General features: G+C 36.7%; 1 protein-coding gene across 3 annotated transcripts in view; it reads right to left on the minus strand.

The window, feature by feature from the left end:
• Window positions 1-4,409: 4,409 nt before the first annotated feature.
• LOC108974770 (RNA-binding protein 25) overlaps window positions 4,410-20,037 on the minus strand; it is a 30,799-nt gene continuing 15,171 nt past the window's right edge. For all 3 annotated transcript variants that reach the window (XM_018942800.1, XM_018942799.1, XM_018942798.1), the window contains 7 exons: window positions 10,520-10,670; window positions 7,219-7,353; window positions 6,939-7,129; window positions 6,024-6,170; window positions 5,466-5,577; window positions 5,057-5,389; window positions 4,410-4,990 (listed from right to left, as the gene is read on the minus strand). In XM_018942800.1, the coding sequence (XP_018798345.1) occupies window positions 4,841-4,990; window positions 5,057-5,389; window positions 5,466-5,577; window positions 6,024-6,170; window positions 6,939-7,129; window positions 7,219-7,353; window positions 10,520-10,591 (1,140 nt within the window). In that variant the 5' untranslated portion in view covers window positions 10,592-10,670 and the 3' untranslated portion in view covers window positions 4,410-4,840. The remainder of the gene's footprint in view (window positions 4,991-5,056; window positions 5,390-5,465; window positions 5,578-6,023; window positions 6,171-6,938; window positions 7,130-7,218; window positions 7,354-10,519; window positions 10,671-20,037) is intronic.

Here is a 20,037-nt window from a genome sequence, read left to right on the forward strand (position 1 = left end):
AATTTTTTTTTGAAAAATATATTTTTTGCAAAATTTTTCTCTTTTTTAGAAGTTTTTTCAAAATTTCAATTTATAATTTTTTTCATTATCAAAATTTTTTCAAAAATTAAATTTCTCATATACCATAGATAACACAGTGTTTTTTTTTCGGCTTCAACGTGAAGTATTGTTTGTTTTGCTGAAAACGGGTTTGTAAGCTATGCAATTTTCCACAGTTTTCCAGGTAGCACAGAGAAAGAAAATACCACTCTAAAATTAATCACCCTAATTTATGTACATACATATGCCTATTGCTAATAGCTGTCATGAAGTTCATTCGAACATATTTAATTAGGTTATGTGATGACAATTGGCAATTAGCTGCTGCTTTGTTTATTGAAGTGCTCAGTTGACATGAATGAGTGAACTTCCGCACAGGTAATTGTGAAGCCACTGTGCTCATAAAACTTTATAGCCCTCAGTTTATGGGGCAATATATACGCCTACAGCTCAGCTAGGCACAGCAACGCTTCAAGTTACAAATTTTTTAATGTTGTCAATGAAATTGAGTTAAATATACAGTTACTTACTTATTGGACGAAGCTTCTTGCAGTACGATATCCCTTAATATTTGAACAAACCTCATATAGCACTAAAAACCTCTCTTAATACTTGATCAGTCCTCATAGAGTTTACATAAAGCTTATATAAATATAAAGAGCTTCAACCAAAGTTAACCAGATTAGCGATTTTTTTTTAAATTTTGTCTGGTCTTCACAACCAACTTGCATATAAATACGACAGTTGGATTGAATATACTCCATATAGCCATTATTTTGGTTTGAAACCAAATACGGTACGGTTATAACTTTTGTATCAAATAGAAACCGATTTATTTGAAGTATTTTTTTATTCATAACTTTCATTTGAGTACATAGGAAGAAAAAGCTATAACTTGCCATCAGTGAGAAAATATGTTAAAATATATAAAGAAATACAACATATATTTTAGAAGTATGTAAATAAATACTTTATATGTCTACATTTTTCTTCCTTACTAGGAAACGCTTCTTGTTGTTGTTGTGGGAGTTTCTATTAACTACGAATTATACATTTTGGCCTCCGGGGCAGTGAAGAGTCAATGTACATAGTTTTGCTATATATATATATAAGTATAACTTTGTGTATGAATGCGCCTACACTTACATCGAGTATCCCTATTCCTACTCATGAAATAGATAAATTGAATTTTTTCATCACTATCGTCTGTCACAATTGCCAACAACAAGAAAAACGCCTAGGGAGTGCTATTATCATACGTACCTACACATGTATGTATGTGTATACAGAAAATAGTTTCCTTGCTTAGCTTTAATGCAGCAGTAAAATTCTGGCAGATACAAATTATTTGGTTAGAGCCTCCGCCACATGCGGAATAATAATAAAAATTGGATTAGTAGTACTTCAGCAATTTTTCGCCAGCAGCTTCTTTACACCCGAAGCCTGTGGTTTTTGCTAGCACATATTTTATACTTTTCTATGTATGTACGTTTGCATGCTGGTGGGCATACTCCCCAACCTCTGTTGTTGGAGTTTCAAAAATAGGCTTTGCAGAAATGTTTTCACGCTAAAAGTGTCACTTTAGAAATATCAACATTTTCTCTGCGGCCAAGTGTTGCGCATTTTATTGGCCTTACGTCGGCAGTCTGCGCTGGAGATATTGGAAATTGAATAACCAATATTTGGCTTTTGCCCGTAGGTGTCTTTTAACATGGAACTAAATACACTTGACTTTTTGGGGTCAAAATGATAATAGCGAACTCTTAGCTCATATTTGCTTTAGTGATAGTGGAAATAAAATACACAATTATGTATGTACTATACATATGTGTGGCATACAGTTGGGTTTTTAAGCATATGCAAAGATTTTGAAATATGCATTTGGTATTGAAGTTGTGTTCTAATTTTTCCGAGATAAATATTTCAATGCAATGTTTATGTATGTTAATATCATATGAACTGATATACCCTTATCACGATATGTTAAGTTTGTTCCAAAGTTTGTAACAATCAGAAGGAAGTAAAGGAAGGAGGGAAGGAAGTCTTTAGAAATTATTTATGTACTACATTATAGCAGTGCGATAGTCGTTCTTTCTTTTCGCTGTTTGATGCTAATCGGATATTTTATGTGAGGCCAGGTCCTTCTTCCTTTTTCTCTGTTTCCCCCGGCAGGTACTGTGTCGAATATTTTCAGAGCTAAATCCATATGGACGACATGACCTAGCCAGCGTAGCCGCTGTCTCTTAATTCGCTGTACTATGTCAATGTCGTCGTATAACAGCCCATCGTTCCATCGATTCCGATATTCGCCGCAGGACGAGGATGATCAGTGACTTATAGAGTTTGGTCTTTGTTCGGCTAATACTTCTACCTATTTAGTCCGAATACCGAACCTGTTTGCAAGAATTATTCTGCATTTGATTTCGAAGCTTATATAGTGGTTGATGTTAATGTTGTTTCTAAGATAGTCGAAATTTTCTTCGACTTCGAAGTTATGATTGTCAAGAGTGACGTGAGAAAACGAAAAACCACGAGTGCGACGACTGTGTGATTTATGACAGGAGATATTTCGTCTTTCCCTCGTTCACTACCAGACTCATAGTGCTTCACTTCTTTGTCCAACCTTGAGGAGGCATAATTAATGGTACGATTGTTATGGCCAATGATATCGATGTCATCGGTGTACGCCAGCAGTTGTACACTATTGTAGAAGATTTCACCTTCTATACTCAGATCTGCAGCTCGAATTATTTTCTCCAGAATGAACCGCCCGGCAAGGTCTTCCCGATCATGACGGAGCTTTTAGTGGAGGATGGAGCCAAGTTTAGAGATGATGGTGCCATGTGTAGAATTTCCCGCGAGTAAGGAAAGTTCTCTGAACGCTATTCACTTGGGAGTGGCCAGAAATTATTATTTTACATATGGCTCAAGCAGCTTACGACTTTCGGTCTTAGACCAAGTATTCGCTGGGTAGTGAAACAACATCAGCTTGAAGGTGAGCTAAAGTGAGAGGGCGAACCATCCCTTACCAGGGTTGAGCGCTGGGTTTGGGACACGCCTCGTAAAAAACACCCCTAATGAAAGGTACTACATAGTATGTATATAAAGGATCAGCGGAATAAGCTCAGTCGATATATTTATAGTCGAACTATTCCCTCAGTCCCATCTGCAATTTTGTACATCTCCTTTTTTTACCAAAGATGCTGCTCAGTTGCCAGAATCCTCGTTATCGAACCACTATAGCATATAGTTGCCATACAAACTGACCGTTCAAAATCGAGTTCTTTTAAGATAACTTTTTTGTTCGACGAGACATCTTCAGGCAATTTGGTACAGATTGTTATCCAAGACAACGCTACAATACTCAAACAAATTATTCGGATCGGACCACTACAGCATATAGCTGCCAAACTGAGGGATCAAAATCAATATAGAGATTTTTTGTACAATTTAAAGCTCTAAAAAATGCAATTGCGAGAAGTGTCTCGGTGCCACCGAAATCATTTTTTATATATATACATTTTTTATATAATACCACAGTTTTATATTCCAAAAATATTTAAAAATAATTTGCCATTTTACTCTCTAGCGCCTCCACCAAATTTCAATATAAAAAGTAAACATCACACCCATTCATAAATAACTCAGCCTTACGTGCTAGTCTGCATGAGCGCGACCAGCATGCGATTGCGTCAGAACTCATTCAAATTGGCACTTGCGCCCGTAACCAACCAAATCACAAGTAATTGCAACAGCAATCGCATGCCAATCCATTGATAATTACAATAACGCAAACACAGCGGCATGACTTTGTGGTAATTATTGCCTGAGTGTGCGCATGTACATATATACACTAAAATATGTGTATATGAGTAATCGCTATGCCACTTATCGCACTTGAGTTGTTGCGTATACGCCACCGGTGATTAAAATTTGCAATTGACACAGCGCCGACGGTGACGAAATGCGATGCCCGTGGCGGTGGTGTTGCGCGAGCAAAACGCCCACAGTGCTGCTAACGTACCCTAAGGCAAAACACGCACGTGGCGACAGACATATCCATTGGCGCATGTTCATTTATGGCCAAGGCAAAGTCACGTATGAAATGTATAACATACCTACATATTTGCATGTGCGGATTAGTGCATGTGGCGCTGCATATTGTTAGGCGTTTATGCGCGCTTTACTGGTTATATTAGTTAGTAAGTGTTATATTTTTCACGTCTCATATTGACACAGTGATTAAAATGTTTATCAAATGTCAATTAAGTGCAACACTTACTCTACGCACATCATGTTGCTTATCATTTTCCGTACGGTTTTCCAATAAACGCGTATTTTAGCTGAAAAACAAAGGTAAACGCACTTAGTGATATTTCGCAAATTTAGTCCAAAACAACTTTATTTGCCATTATTCTCTTTAACTGGTTATGAGTTGAATTAATCAGTTTTACATTTTGTTATAAGAGTTTGCCACGCGGGTAACTAAGTGCACAACATACATGATCTTTGCTTTAAGAATTTTGTTTTCGAAAACATAATTAAAACAAAAAAAAAAAAAAAATACACAGGCGTATATCTTTCCTAAGCTAACCATAGAAAATGTTGGTAAGTAATTTAGTTTCCTATTATCAAAGGCAGCCAGCCAGTACCTGCAGTACTTATCACCTACTACTCACTGCTGCTAACGTGCCTGCATTTCATCATTTACAACTACCAAAAATTTAGCGTGTGTGCGTGTTTTCGCAAAATATTTGTGTGTTTGCAGCTTAGTGCATTCTCCGTCTGCAATTTTCATCTATTAGAAATTGTTATCTATGGGTTCCTCCTCCTCCTCTTCCTCGTAGACCGGTTGCTCTTCCTCTTCCACCATTTCTTCCTCTACGACTTCTTCCTCTACACGTTCGCCAATTATTATCTCCTCGGCCAGTTGATATAGTTCACGCATATCCTGTTGATTAAGCGAAAGTAAATGCATAATTCTTTTGTTGTTGCTGCTGTATTAGTTTTTGCTCACCGATGCTTTCTGCAGCATAAGTATCTTATCATCGTGATAGCGTAACTGCTCAAATTGCGCTTTGGAAATGAGATAACCACGCTCCACATCATACTCCATTTCTTCTTCCAGCTCGGCTGCATGGCGCCGCTTCGATTCGCTTATGGTGCTGCCCTGTTCGTAGATCTCCGATTCGGTGGAAACATCGGAGGCATCATCCAAGTATTTGCGTCGTTGTCGCTCTTCCTTCTCACGCTCAGACATCTCTTTGGCCGCCTCTTTGCTTATAGCCGGCTCGAAGATGCCTTCGGTTTCGGCTTGTATGATATCCTGTACATGCTTTTGTATGACGGCCTGCAGACAAAAGCGGTTGTAATGTAGTTGCCTATAATCCAAACTGCGTATAATCTGCCTGTAATGTTATACTCACCGTCTTCTCCACCAGCTCCTTGGTGAGTTTAATGTCTTTAGCAACTGGTTTTGGTTTGGCGCCCTCCTCTAATTCTTTGCAAATACGTTGTTCGGCTTCGCGGAACTTTTTCCTTGAAATAAATAATTTAAAGAGATATTTACTAAAATTTGTCAAATTGTTATCTTTAGATTGACTAAAGTTCGGTGTAGAGTTTAGAGACTTTTTCAAATTGCATGCAATATATTTCAGAACAAGTTTTTTTTATCAAACGACAGATATTTTCTGTTACAAATAATGTTTAGCGCGCTACATTTGTTTGTAGACTTTAAGCCAAACTTAAGTAAAGGTTTTTTTTTTTAATTTTTTATAAAAAAAAAGTCAAAAGACTCAAAATTCAAACAATGAAAAGAAGTCTAAATAGGCATAATATCAATACCAAGTTAAATAATGGAAAACTGTATAGTACTTCAAGTAGTAGAAGTAAACAACATGAAGAACAAAAGGTACAAATCTCATATAATTCCATAAAATTTTCATATTATGCTTGCGCTTGCCAACTACAACAAAATCACTTACCTGGCACGCACAATATTTAATATATCCAATTTATCCGATGTGAATGGTGTCGGCACGCGCATTGAGCGCTCCTTCATTTTGGCGCGCTCCTCCTCCAGGAAGCGCTTGAGGTCCTGTTCACACTCGCGCCACTCCTCGTTGTCGATGCTGTAGCAATGGAAAAGTATTATAAGATGAAATAAATTATTGAATAGTTCATTGAACCAACTATCAAAGTAGGTGAAACATATTCACTGTTGAACTGTTATTTCCAGAGCTTTCATGCAGTTGCACGTGCTATTTATATACTTTTATATTTAGTGGATAAGTCGCCTAGTCTTCCATTATATTTTATTCAAAGCTTGGATATAATTAGAATTATAGCCAGCAGCAAGCAAGCTTCACGTTTACGCATTTAATCGACGGGCATTTCTCCCAAAGGCGAATAGTCGGTGTATGGTATATATGTATGTATGTAGGTGTGGTAGTGTATATTTTTGGTGCTTAAAATAGGAGTGAATGCACTTTAAATTCCAACGTCAATTCCCGCCAAGTAATTAAAAACGCTAAGTTCGAAAATTCAGATTCTGAGAGTCAGCGCGGAAAATGACACGAAAAAATGTGCTGCTGGGCGTTGTAGTGGATTATGAGCAGCATATACACATATGTATATATTTTTATAGACATGCTCTCGCAGTTATTCTGCGTAATTTTGCTTTAAAATGATTTCAATGTTAACGATATAACAGCTTGGCGCGTTAACCCTTAGCAAAAAAAAGATTGTGCATAGAATGTTGCCACAACAATACACTCTATTTATAATCAGCAGAAGTGTATATAATAAATTAGCCATTATTCGTATCGTATCATTTGACTGCTTGCCATTTTAGCCTGCAACTGAGCAATTTTTCAATTAACGCTTACAAGTTGCCTTACCGCAGTAAATCCATGCCACGTTCCGCATCTTCGGCCTTGTACTGTTCTTCGAGCTCATTTTGCTGCTTATTGCGCTCTTTTATCTTCTCAACGCGCATTTGTTCTTCCTCCACATACTTTTGTCTTTCGCGTTCCCATTTCGAGCCTTGCGCCTTTAAGCGTTCCGCATTGCGTTCACGATTGGTTTTGAGCTGAAAATTAGCGCGAGTTTTATGTTTTATTTTATTGACATGAGACATTTAAAATATGTGCAATATGTTTGAGGCTATTTGTGATTCACCTTGGCTCGCTCCTTTTGGATTTCTTTATTCGCAATTTTATTGACAACAAATATGGGATCATCGGCCAGTTCGGCAGGTATTTCGTCCGTTTTGCCTTCGATGATTAGGAGACGTTCACGTTCCACCTCACGGAGCTGGTTGTTATGAAAAGTACAAACAATTGTGTTTATTGTGCAACATTTGATGGCATAGATTTGAAAAAATATTGATACAATGGTATAAGATATATATTTAAAGGTCTTATTTTATATGACGGTGGGCTTAATGGAAGAAAATTGCATGGCTTTGAGAAAGAGCTGTCTTACAGTAGAGACGTATTAAAGTTATACAGATTTACCAGCGTTTCAGTCATAATTAATAAATAATAATGTAGTCAACTAGCAAAGTTATATAAAATAATTATTAATGTGCTTAATTGAAATCGATTAATTAATTAAGCTGCTATCTGAACGCCTGTCATTTCATTATACAACTATAGTCAATTAAGGTGTTATTCTAGTCTACAAATCAAATTTTGGGCAGTTCTTTGAATTTTATAAAAAAGAATGAAAAAATATTTTTACTATCCATTTTTTTATTGTGTTTTTAGTGATATCTTAAGAATACAGAAAAAAAATTTACAAAAAAATATTAAAAATTAAAATAATTAGAGGGGGGTTAAAGAAATCAAAAGAAATTCTTAATCAGTAAGGATGCTGTTATAGTCCCTACCTCAGGGAACAAGAAAAAACTTTTTTTTTGAAAAATGGCGACTGCCTGAAAATAAAAATCATTTTTTATGCTTTTTTTTTGAAATTCCTGAATTTTTTTTAAAATATTTAAAAAAAAATTTTGCCACAATGCTGGTAGGAACGATAAAGGATTATATAAAGAAGGTTCACACAAAATTTCAAGTAAATCGGTTGTATAGAACTTGAGATAATGCCGGCACCGTTTGGAAAAAGTAGTTTCGAGAGAAACGCGTTTAAAACAATGAGTAAAATTTAAGGCAGTTTAAGTCATTTATTAGTGCGCTAGGTACTGCGTCATTAAAGTAACTGTAGCTCTTAAAATAATTTTAATTTTTAAAAAGCTTTTGGAGGATATGTTCTCAAGGGTCTAAACTCTAGAGAACTGTGTCCATTAAGTTCTTTCAGTTTCATATATTTTGGAAAATCGTTTTCCAGCCCAAGTTCACGAAATCACACGTCCTTGAATCGAGTAAATGAACTAATTCTCCATACTTTTCACAAATTCTAGAGAATTCTACATATACCAGACTATCTACGTCTATATATAGTTATGACCACGAGAATAATTTGCCTGTAATCACGAGCGCACCAATATGGCAGTTATTTTATTTGCATGACATCATTTCATATAACTGTCAAGCTGTCAGTTCACTGAAGCCACAAAAACATTATACAACAACAATTCAAAATTTCCAAATAACACTTATTAGATAATATACTACAACCCAATATTGCGGTAATTACCATTTAGTGATTTGACAGCTTTAATCTGACAATAAGGCCGCTTTAATATTGAAGGAAATATATTATTCAAATATATTGATATACAAGTTTGTATTGATCCAACTTTTCGAGTTTGGTAAATTCAAAAAATGCTTTTTGCAATGGCGTCCATGTCTGTTTATGGATTGGTGTAAAACTTTGTCAGTGTGTTCAGTAAGGTTCCTCATGTCATCTTATCACGTTTTAATTTGGTACAAAGCTTGAAAATTCTCCAAGACTCTCGGCTGCCTACTGTAAGAACTTTTCGCGCAAAATGCGGTGATTATAATGTTTTTTTCTGAGCGCGCTCTTCAACGTATAATTTCAAAATTTCACCATAGTTAGCAACCATCCCATCAAAAAAAAAGTGAGGCCGATCCGAATCAATCGGTTCAATGTCTTTCTGCGCATTTGGGTCTCTCTCCGATGACCACTTGACGAATTTTGTGGTTGGATTTGGCTCTGCATCCATATAAGATTTTGTTGGCGAAAGAACTGAAGCTAACAGACCATTTCAAGTGCTGTAGCTTAGACAATTGGGTGCTGGAAATGATGGAAGCCAACTATGATTTTCATCGAGATGAGGCCCATTTCTGGCTTAAAGTCAAACCCTCGTGTAATTCGGGAAACGCAATTGTATCCCCAAAAATTAACCACTTTGTACAGATTGAAGTATGGCAGCATTATCGCGTGCTTTCTGAACTATATCCAGCGAAGCAACTGAAGTACTATCTAGTATGCCGCCCATAGACATTCAGGGAAACGAATTCACTAGATTATATAAGCTATTCAGCACAAATTACAGAAATCAAAGAAATAGAGGAGAGAAAGAAGAGCATAATTATATGAAAGTAACGGTGGCAAACCTTAATCAATGGAGGAATGGAGGAACCACAGACTTATATCTGATATCATATGTGGATAACTAGACAACATGGTAATTTCCACCTGACCCAAATATTAAGCGGGCACGGGTGCTTTAGGGGCTATCTATACGAATTTCAAAATGTCTTCAGTCCGTGTTATTCGAAGTGTATGGACTCCATAGAAGATTCTGAACATGGGGTTTTCCATTGCCTTCGGTTTCTAAACGTAAGGGAAAAGTTAGGAACTGCACTAGATGGTAGTTTAACGGTGGATAATTTGACTTTGCAATCCTCTGACAATTGGAAAGCTGTTCGGAAAGCGGCAATCTCCATCATGACTAAATGAAGACAGTTACAGCAGAATAGGCGTCAGTACGCTTTCTGCATCGGGTCCTCGAACATTATCGTAAATGTGTGAAGATATGCAAATGGGACCGTGATGGCTATTTGGCCGACATTTTGTGGTCCATGTGGAAGGCGCAATTTGGAAGAACCACTTGTACTTACAACAGTTTGTGTTGTAAATAATAACTTCGAAAATTGCTAAAACTTGTGCACTTCGAACTTCAGAATCGCACTTTGACTTGCTGCCACTACAAGTAAACACTATTTTTACATGTCATGTCAAAGCTACATTTAAATCAATTGAGTGAGAATCGGGAGCGCCAAATCTAGCGGCTGAAATTGCTTCAATGAGCCATAGCACAAAAAGTTGGCAGCAAAAGTTTCGTCGAAAATATGCCTAACATTAAGTCTTGTAATCGCTAACATTTACAATACGAAGGCATAATTGCTTGCCGGTGTAAAAGGTCAAAGTGAGTAAATGGCTCACATTTGTAAGATTTGTTGATCTAAATTAAAATTAATTGTCTGAACTTGAGTTGAGCGCTGGAGACTAAAAAATTTAATTATCCGCGAAATTTTATTTTATTTCAACTCACCGCTCTGGCGTTTATGCGACGCTCCAGCTGTATGCGGCTTTCCTCTTCCAGTCGCTGTCGCAGCTCACTCATGAATTTGTGATCGGTTAGACGCACCACATTGGTGCCAATTAAACGCTCCAAGGCAGCACTTATGCGCGGTAAATTGAAACTAAAAAGAAAGTAGTTAAGAGTTATAGAAAAATGGAAATTATAACAAAATAGAGTTTAAAATTGTGGCAAAGGATATTCAATTTTTAACAAAAAAATATTAGAATTTGTAGAAATGCCTGTTAGTTTAATTTTTATATAACAATTTCTTCCAAAATTGTATTTTTTAGCGGCACTTACTCGCTGCTCTCTTCCTTCGCAGCAACTACTTCGATTTTGTTCATAATATGTTCGTCAGCACTGCACGACTGTGTTCACATTGCAACTGTTTACGTGCCACCGTTTTCGCAAATTTCTGTTAGCTGTTGTCATGTTATGGAAACACCAAATAAATAAATAAACAAAAAATCAAAAAAAAAAAAAAATAAAATAAAAATGAAATGCTTTGCCAAAATTCGCCTGTCGCTGGCTTCGGGTTACCCCCAAAAACGTTACAAAGACTTTTTACTTTATGTGAATTTTCCGTGAATGTGCAAACTTTTGCACACATTATTGCAGCTATATACACACATATCGACAAGGTTTCATAAGTCAATATATGTGGATATGTTCACAATAAATAACCCGGAAGTATTTTCGTGAAATTTGGAAAGATTGTGGATAAGAAATGTAGACGCCTAAGTCTAATTGTGAATTAGATACAAATCGACGAAATCACGTGAAATATAAATATTTATACGAAATTAGTAGCAGAAATACCCTCCGCAATTAAACCAGTTTCTATATAAGAAATTGATTTTGTGCGGTCGGTTTGTATGGCAGCTATATGCTATATTAGTCCGATCAGAACCATTTTTTCGGAGTTTGTATCGTTGCTTGAGAAAATAAATTATATCGAGTTTTGGAAGATACCTCGCAAAATTAAAAAGTTTTCCATACAAGGACTTGATTCTGCTCATTCAGTTTGTATGGCAGCTATATGCTATTGTTATCCGATCTAAAAAATTTCTTGGGAGGTTGTATAGTTGCTATGGAAAATAAACCATGACAAATTTCGAGAAAATACCTCTTAAACTAAAAAAGCTTCCCATACAAGGACTTGATTTCGATCGTTCAGTTTGTACGGTAGTTATATGCTATAGTGGTCCGATAACAGCGTTTCCGACAAATGAGGGGGAGAAAAGAAGGTATCCAAAATTTCGCATTGATATCTTATAAAGTGATGAGCCATCATATGACGTTTGTTGGAAACCTCTGCTTGAGCCTTTTAACAAATTCAAATCCAACCCATTTAATTAACAACATTTTTCTGTAAAATTTATGTGCGTCGAGATTTAATTTTAATCTCAGTTCTTCATAAGTTAAGTGCTAAGCCGCTTCATACTAAATATCAAAACTTCCCACGCCGAGTGTTTATATGGTTTATTTAGGTTTAATTCCCGCACATTTGCCGCCTACTGGTTTCTTAAACATTAGCCTGCTGTTACTTTCGCAATCCTTTATTTGCGCCATTAATATTAGGATTTAAGCACCACAAAGTGACAACACAACTTAACAACGAATGACTAAAAGTCATGCCACAAATGTGTAGATACCACAAATGTTTTGCCACAGCGAAAATCGCGTGGGGCTTTCGACATTTGTCTCATGTGGACACATGTGTTTTTGTTTGTTTTATGCTTTTTGTTGAAAATCGTAAAATTCTAGTTTAGATTTTGTGGAAATGGGGACACTTTCGCTTTTATTACAATACTTAAAAGTATAAAGTGAAGAGTGGTTCGAGTTTCTCACGTTAGTAGTTATACAATATAAAGATCGTCATTTCAAGTTTGGTTTTTTATAACGTTTGGTAAGCTTGCGCTTCGTGTATGTAATAATGGTACATTTCTTATTTTTTATGGTATTTAAGAACATTTGTTTTAAACTGTAACTATTGGGTAATATACACATTAATATTGTGTCTATTTTAAACAAAATATTACTTAGAAATTGTCTAAGATAGCTTTTTTTTGAAACATTTAGTTAGGTATTTTTTGCATTTACAGTCCGATCTGAAAAATTTATTAGGAAATTGTAGCGTAGTCAGAGATATTAATCTCTGTTAAATTTCTAGAAGATACCTTTTCTTATAAAAAAATTTTTCCATACAAGAACTTGATTCCCCGTGTTCAGTTTGCATTTTATATATGCTATTGTTTTCCTATATCGGCGATTTCGCCAAATGAGCAACATTTTGGTGAGTAATGGACTCATTCTAAATTTCTGACCGATATCCCCAAAACTGAAACATTAGTTCGCATATATACAGACAGACAGACATATGGACATAGCTAAATCGGCTGAGCTCGTTACGAAGATAATTTATACTTTACATATATATACTTTGTAGGGCTTCCGACGTTTCCTTTTGCCACAATGTCTGGCAAATTACAACAGGTTAATTAACCAATCCCCTAAATCTATAAGATTTATAGTTACCTGACTTTCAAAACACGCGTGTATCTATTTGAGAGTTGTCGAATCATTATGAATTATATCCTTTTGAATGAAGTGTTACTAAAATATTGCTTTTTGAAGGGTAAAAATATAGTTGACACAAACACTTGGCTTGATGACGACTTTCCGGACGCTGCCCAGGAAAAACAACCATCAGTATGCTAACATTAGACGTTATGAAATTAGCACCGAAAACGATGAAAGCATTGGACGCACAAAAGAAGTTGTTACTGACGAAAGCATCAAAAATATCCACAAAAGGCAGAAGATTGGTTATGCACATGGCCTAAGTTTGGTTGACCACCTTGAAAATGGAAGGTGAATCAACAGCGACTTTTACATACCGTTATTGAACTGTTAGAAGGAAGAAATCGCTGAAAATCGGTCGTATGTAAAGCAAAAGAAAGTGCTGTTTCACCAAGTCAATGAAGGAGGTCACGAGTCAGTGAAAACGATGGCAAAAATTCAAAAATTTGGTTTCAAATTGCTTCCGTATTCATCAGATCTGGTCGGCAGCGACTATTTCCTGTTCTTATATCTCAAAAGAATCTTAGCTGCGAAAACATTTTCGTTGAATGAAGAAAATGATCGCCGAAATAGCGACCGATTTTGAAGCAAAGAGCAAACTATGATATAAAATTGTATCGAAAAGTTGGAGGTCCTTTGAAAGGAACTCCGTTGGGATTTTTGCAACAAAAAAAAAAAAAAAAAAAATGTGTTTCCCTACGGTAGGGGGGGGGGGTTTCATTTTACTTTTTATATACTTGTACATGCCTCATTTAGGGTACAAAAGAGAATATTTTGAGGTGAGAACTTTCGATTGTAAGTTAAGGTCCTTTACTGATATTGATCAAAATATGGGGAAAAAATAAATATTTTGAATAACGAAAATTATAGTATATTTAAATCATAACTGGTTTAGTTTACCTATAATTTATCGTAAAAAAAATATTTGTGAAAAATAGAAAACTTGATTATTTCAAGTTTTTCATTTATGTGCATTTTAAGGTTATATGAAAAAATTTTAACACAACAGTTGTAGATCTTTTGATAAGCTACAAGTTTGCTATGTAAATTTGTTTCTTATGGTCTTTAGTTTGCTGGAAAACGAGATAAACTGCTTTAATACTTACATATTCAACAACTTATTCTGCTCCCTGTTCACACCTCAGATTGCCCATAAATTAGTTTTCAGTTCATTATCATTATATCTTATTTTCCGACGGGTTTTATTCTACTATAATCTTTTTAACTTTTTACCATTTTCAAGGGCTTCACCACTGGCCCATTATCCGGTATTTTTTTTCAATTAATGTATATAAATAGCGTGTGAATTAGCATGCACGTATATATATTTAATTATGATATGCCGGCGTAAAATAATTATAATACCCGCGGCACAGTTCGAACTTAATTCATTCAAAGACTTAAGTACATATAAAAAAAAGGGTGTAAACATATAGACAATTACATATGTGTAAATAAATATAGAAATGTCTCCGTTCTACCTTGACACTGACTTTCGCTTGCAGTCGTTATGTTGATGAACATGTGTGAGTAAGGTAGTGATTTCATTCGCAATGTCAACAACTTAGCATTGAAAATGCATTAATAGTGAGTGTGTGTGTGTACGTGTGCGGGCGTCGCATTGCCAAAACTTGCTTACTGTTATCGCTTCTAATGCAGTTACTCACGTCATAGTATCAACATTTCAAGAGGTTTTGAGGCCTAGGGTGAGTTTGTAACTAAAACCGATTAAATGAATTTCCAAATTTGGCTCAACAGGGTGGGCAAATAAACGAATTTTTAACCCAAATCAATTTTTTTATCGAATTTTTTGTGACGAAATTTTATGATTAAAAGTTCGAGTGAAAGTTAGGAGCAAAATGTCAGTTTTTTTTTAACTTCTGTATTGGGTATTGCCACAGGTTAAAGGTAAATTTATTTTTACGAGGCTGTTGGGAAAATTATTTTGCAGGAATTTTAATTTTAATCGGGAATTTTTTGATTTCGCATTCTACCTTAAATAATTTTTTATGCATTAATCTCATTTTACTTTAAATATTTGGTATTCTTTCACTTAAAGTTAATGAAGCATTGAATTTTGTGTCGAATTTCGGCCATTTTATCGGTTCAATAGCACGTCCACAATATTTTATGACATGGCGTCGCAAAATCCCTCCATGTGGAAATCCCCTCTTGTAAATAAGTATGCCCGTATGCCTACTCACTTCACTTTGTGCAATTGATTCATTGCTCACCATATTTTATTAGCCATGTCTCTTGTTCGTGACCCACAACCGTAAATTTTGAAGGGTTCGAGTGCTTAATGATAGATACTAGCACTTGTATACGTCTATGCTGTGAAAGTGGCTGCCGAGAAAGGGTTGATGGTAGTTGTTTGTTTTGGAAATAAATATTCGAATTGACTTTGACGTCTGCAGTAAGTTGTATTATTGCCGGCTAAATTTAAAAAATTACAACAAAATCTTTGTAAGAATATCTCAATATCTCCAATCCCACTGGTAAATTGAAATAACGGTTTTGAGATTAGACTTGTCTCTATTCAACTTTTGGATATTTCTTTCTGCGAAGTACTAAGATTAAAGTACATCGGCTGTTGTCATTTAATCCAAGGCTTTCTTTGAAGGATTGAATCTGAAGTCTACTTAGACTCTAAGCTGGTCGGGGATGACCTACTAGTTTTGCTAACTAACAATGGGCTGTGGGATGGTTATGCCGATGACTTTGTTATAGCCAGAAATGAATTCGGGAACATTTTATGCGGCTTAATACAAAAAGTGCAATCCCTCCAAGAGGACCATCGCCTCGCTGACCAGACGAGGTTCTTGTTCGGCTTCAGGAACCTTACCCTTGGGCGCAGAGAGTTAGATATAGCCAACGTGGTCAAATATCTTGGTCTCACGTTAGACTCCAAGGATTGTTAGGTGGTTGTACACCATGATCGAGCCACCGATAAACCCATATGGAGCTCCAACTTCGCCAAGAAGTTCAAAGTTACCCTTAGCAGCAAGGCTGAATGGAATGATTTTACTCTTGAACCACTGCCTAGGAATAGTACAATCAGGTGGTACACTGATGACGGAAGGAATTGGTACAGAAGTCGCAGGACTTTACCATACACTCCATAGCTGTGGGAAGTTTTCCGAGCATTTTTCAAGCGATCAAATCGCTACTAGGGCTGGAGGTTTCCGGTCACAGAGGCATAGACTATAGAAAGGTATAGGTAGGACTTGCAAACCTCATCGCGGTGGGTTCCCACCCACCTGCAAGCTACGGATACAGTGAAGCATTTAGGGCTCGCCCAATATAGGACGCTGTCATGGAAGCTTAATATCGAGGAGAGAGCAAAAAGGCATTGATTACCTTATAAGAAGAGCCATTGGAAGAAGATTCTTTCACCGAAATTGGTCTTCTGGCTCTACCCCCACTATAGTCAAACTTATTATCTTCTATGGCGTCTTTGTTTGGTGGAGGGACTTAGAAAAAACTACACTTCCAAGGAAACTCGAGAGAATTCTATAAGCGGTTCGCCTTAGCGTGTGTGGTGCACTGAGGTCCATTCCAACCGTGGTACTTTATGATATTTTGTAGTGTTTTTCATGTCGATGTTGTTGTATTTAAGGTAGCGGAAAATTTGCTGGCCCAGAGTGCAGCCCCTTTCAGAGAAGTGACTACTCACTCTGATAGCAGGGCGGCTTTACTAGCCTTGATCTCACTAATCTTGCATTTGGGGCTTTGTTAATGAATGCTTAATTTCGCTATGAATGGCATCGTGTCACTATATGATAACTGTAGGTGATGTTGATGACCTGACAAGAAAAGGTATCCTAGCTCTGCTATCAATATAATTAGATCAGCCACCAACGTGTTGTCGCAAGATCAATCACAACGCATTTAGTGAGCTCTTTGACATAACTAAGGCTTGCTTGTTGGTTCTAACAGATCATTGCAAGGTTGGGAATCTTTCAGGATGCCAGTTGCAGAAGATTTGTGGAAGAAAATGAGGTGGAAAAATTTGAGCTATTCCTTATTCATTGTTCGGCTTTTTCGATATTTAGAATTAGACACTTGGGTGCTCACACTTTCGTGTTGTATTTTTACGGCATCAGAGAGGACTGCATAAAAGAGTACAAGTGCGATCATGCTTTTGAAGAATGCAATAAATCATCAAAAAATTGATTTAATATAATTGCCGAGTATTTATTGCTGGGGTTTAGTCGAAATAACATTGATTTACTACTTCAGATACAAAATTTATAAACAAACGCGTTCGTATTCTCCTAACCAATAAAAATCGGCTTCAGCTCAATTCATCTTATCGAAGCATCATTTTCACACCCAATCGTGTAATACGTTTGAACGCCAAAAATTTATCAAAAGATCTGTTATCTGCGATGATGAAAGCAAATAAATTCACATTTCTAATATAAGCTGAAGCTATATGCATATTTACCCATATGACCCAACAACCCTACCCGCTGTAAGTATGCGAGTACGCAGAAAGCATATCGGCAGGTTGAATCATAGCGTATTGCTGATTGCTCGGCTGATTGATTTATTTAGACAGCATGCCAAATATCAGCCATTAACAGCAGACTACATAGAATTTTACTTGTTCGCAATGTCAATACAGGTAGCGCCGCCTGACAGTAGGCTACGAATATGCGCGACACAAGAATCTGTATGAGTAGTGGGTCACAAGCTGTCGGTGGGGAAATCCAATAACAGAATGAGCGTGACAAACGAATTGATTTTTAATATCAGCCGTAAACGCAGTTTATCATGCAGTGATGTTTCTGCTTATTTATTGCTTGTAAAAGTTGTAAGGTGTGTTGGGGGCGTTGTGTGGAGGCGTGAATGATTGCGCAAATGAGTCGCTTCGTTTATTATGCTTGATGAAAGGTGTTGTTAATAGCAAAACTTTTAACCGCCCTTTTTACACTCGAAGTTCTGCAAGATAGTTTTTCCCTTGTGTGTGTTAAGCAAATGGTGGACGTGTTGATTTAGGTGTTTGTGTTGTTCGCAATAAGCTTAAACGTAGTGTTGCTAATAATAAGTTGAAGTATAAGGAAACAGCAACACCTGATTTATTTAAGTATGGACTAAGATAAAAAAGTTAGGATATACATATAATACTACAATAATTATATCCACTAGTAACACTTGAGTTTACTAAACTGTGTCAAGAATTTGTTTGTGTGTTGTTAATACCTTTGATTTATAGGTGTTCCTACCATATGTCTAATGTGAAAGCTGCTTTCTTAAAACTTATAAATTAGCTTAGTAGCTTATTCCATACAGCTTCCAGCCTTACAGCATAAACGGCAATAGGGCAATGGTCTGCCTTACAACTAGGGAGAGGTTGGCGTTACTGAGGTCAAAAAGATCACTAGATATATTGCGATCGATCTTGCGCCAAAAGGCTTTTACGACATCGCATGTACCAATGGTCCAGCGCTAGCCAAGTTGTCTGTGAAGCCCAACTATCTAGTAGTAGAAAACAAGAGGATATGGGAGCACCGACCTGTTTCCATTCTACCGATAGCGGTACTAGGGCACTTTTCCTTGAAAGCTCTTCAGCTTTCATTTTACTGCGATTCTGCAATGGCCTGGAACCCACCCCAGTCTTATCGTAAAGACACTCGTTGGTAGTCGTAGCGAGGTTAGGCACTCCTCAACCATTTCTGAAAGCACTGTTAATGAGCTCAAGACCAGTATCGCCGTTCTGTTATCTGAGTGAATGATCACTTCTCTGAAGAAGCCTAAGGAGCAGTTGATCTGCAACTGTCTTAATGGCTCCAAACACGGCTTGGAAGACACTGCAATAGTCCGGAAGTCTAAGGCTTGAGTTGATAGAGAGCTCCTGATACAGGGCTCCTGTAAACCCCTCCACTAACCTTCCCCCAAGCTTTGACCTATCCGTAAAGGAGCTCACTACCCCTCTTCACTAACGGGTTAATAAAACCTAATTAAAAAATTGCTGGTATGAAGCTTCCAATTGATTTGCATCCATGGTAGTCTGCGAATAGAGCCTAGCGACTTTTGTCAAATGTGACTGTAGCTATTTATTAAAAAATAAATGTACTACAAGTTTTTAAAAAATAGAAAAAATTGTTTATGCTTTAGAAGAATAAACTAAAATAATACATAACATATAAATCTAATAATAATAACAAGTAATTAGAAGAGTTGCTCAACCGACGTTGTCTATGACAACTCTCAAATTCTTTTCGTAAATTAAAGTTTTGCTTTCCTGGAAGCATACTATAAATCAAGTTTATATTAGCTACATAACACTGTTACCTTGGTGCTGGCTCCAATGTGCATTGCACATAATCCGACAAATACGTGGTGCCCTCGCCATCGCCCACCGGTGTGGCCAACCGCTGTTCCTCCTTTTGCGAAATACTGACCGAACTGGGCTTGCCCAACAAATGTCCCTGCTTTTTTTTACCAGCCCTTACACTGCTCCTGCGCCTACCACCACTACTACTGCAATTGCTACCACCACCCTCTTTGGTGCCACGCTGTTGCTGCATGCCGAGGTGAGCAATTAAAACTTTCACCTTCTACAGCTTGCAGCGTGACATGTAGTGAGTTAGCATTAAACACGGTTTTTCACACTTTTGTTGCCCTAGCATTGCACTGGCTAATTGTAGAGTATAAAGAGAGGAGTTTTGCTCTGTAAACTTTGCCGTTTGTATATTTTTAATTACCAAATTATGGCACTTTGATTGTCGGCCGAAGTGTGGCAGAAGTACAAAGCCACCGAATGCAGTTAAAGTCTGCCTTCAAGGCCCACCAACAAAACGCTTGAAAAACGTGTAAATATTCACACTTTATTTTTGTTTTTTCTTTTGGTGCTTTTGCTTTCGCTGAAATTCTCGGATTACTGACTTTAGTGAAAC

The sequence above is a fragment of the Bactrocera latifrons genome, unplaced genomic scaffold (assembly GCF_001853355.1).
Source record: "Bactrocera latifrons isolate USDA-ARS-PBARC rearing strain unplaced genomic scaffold, ASM185335v1 scaffold_59, whole genome shotgun sequence".
NCBI lineage: Eukaryota > Metazoa > Arthropoda > Insecta > Diptera > Tephritidae > Bactrocera > Bactrocera latifrons.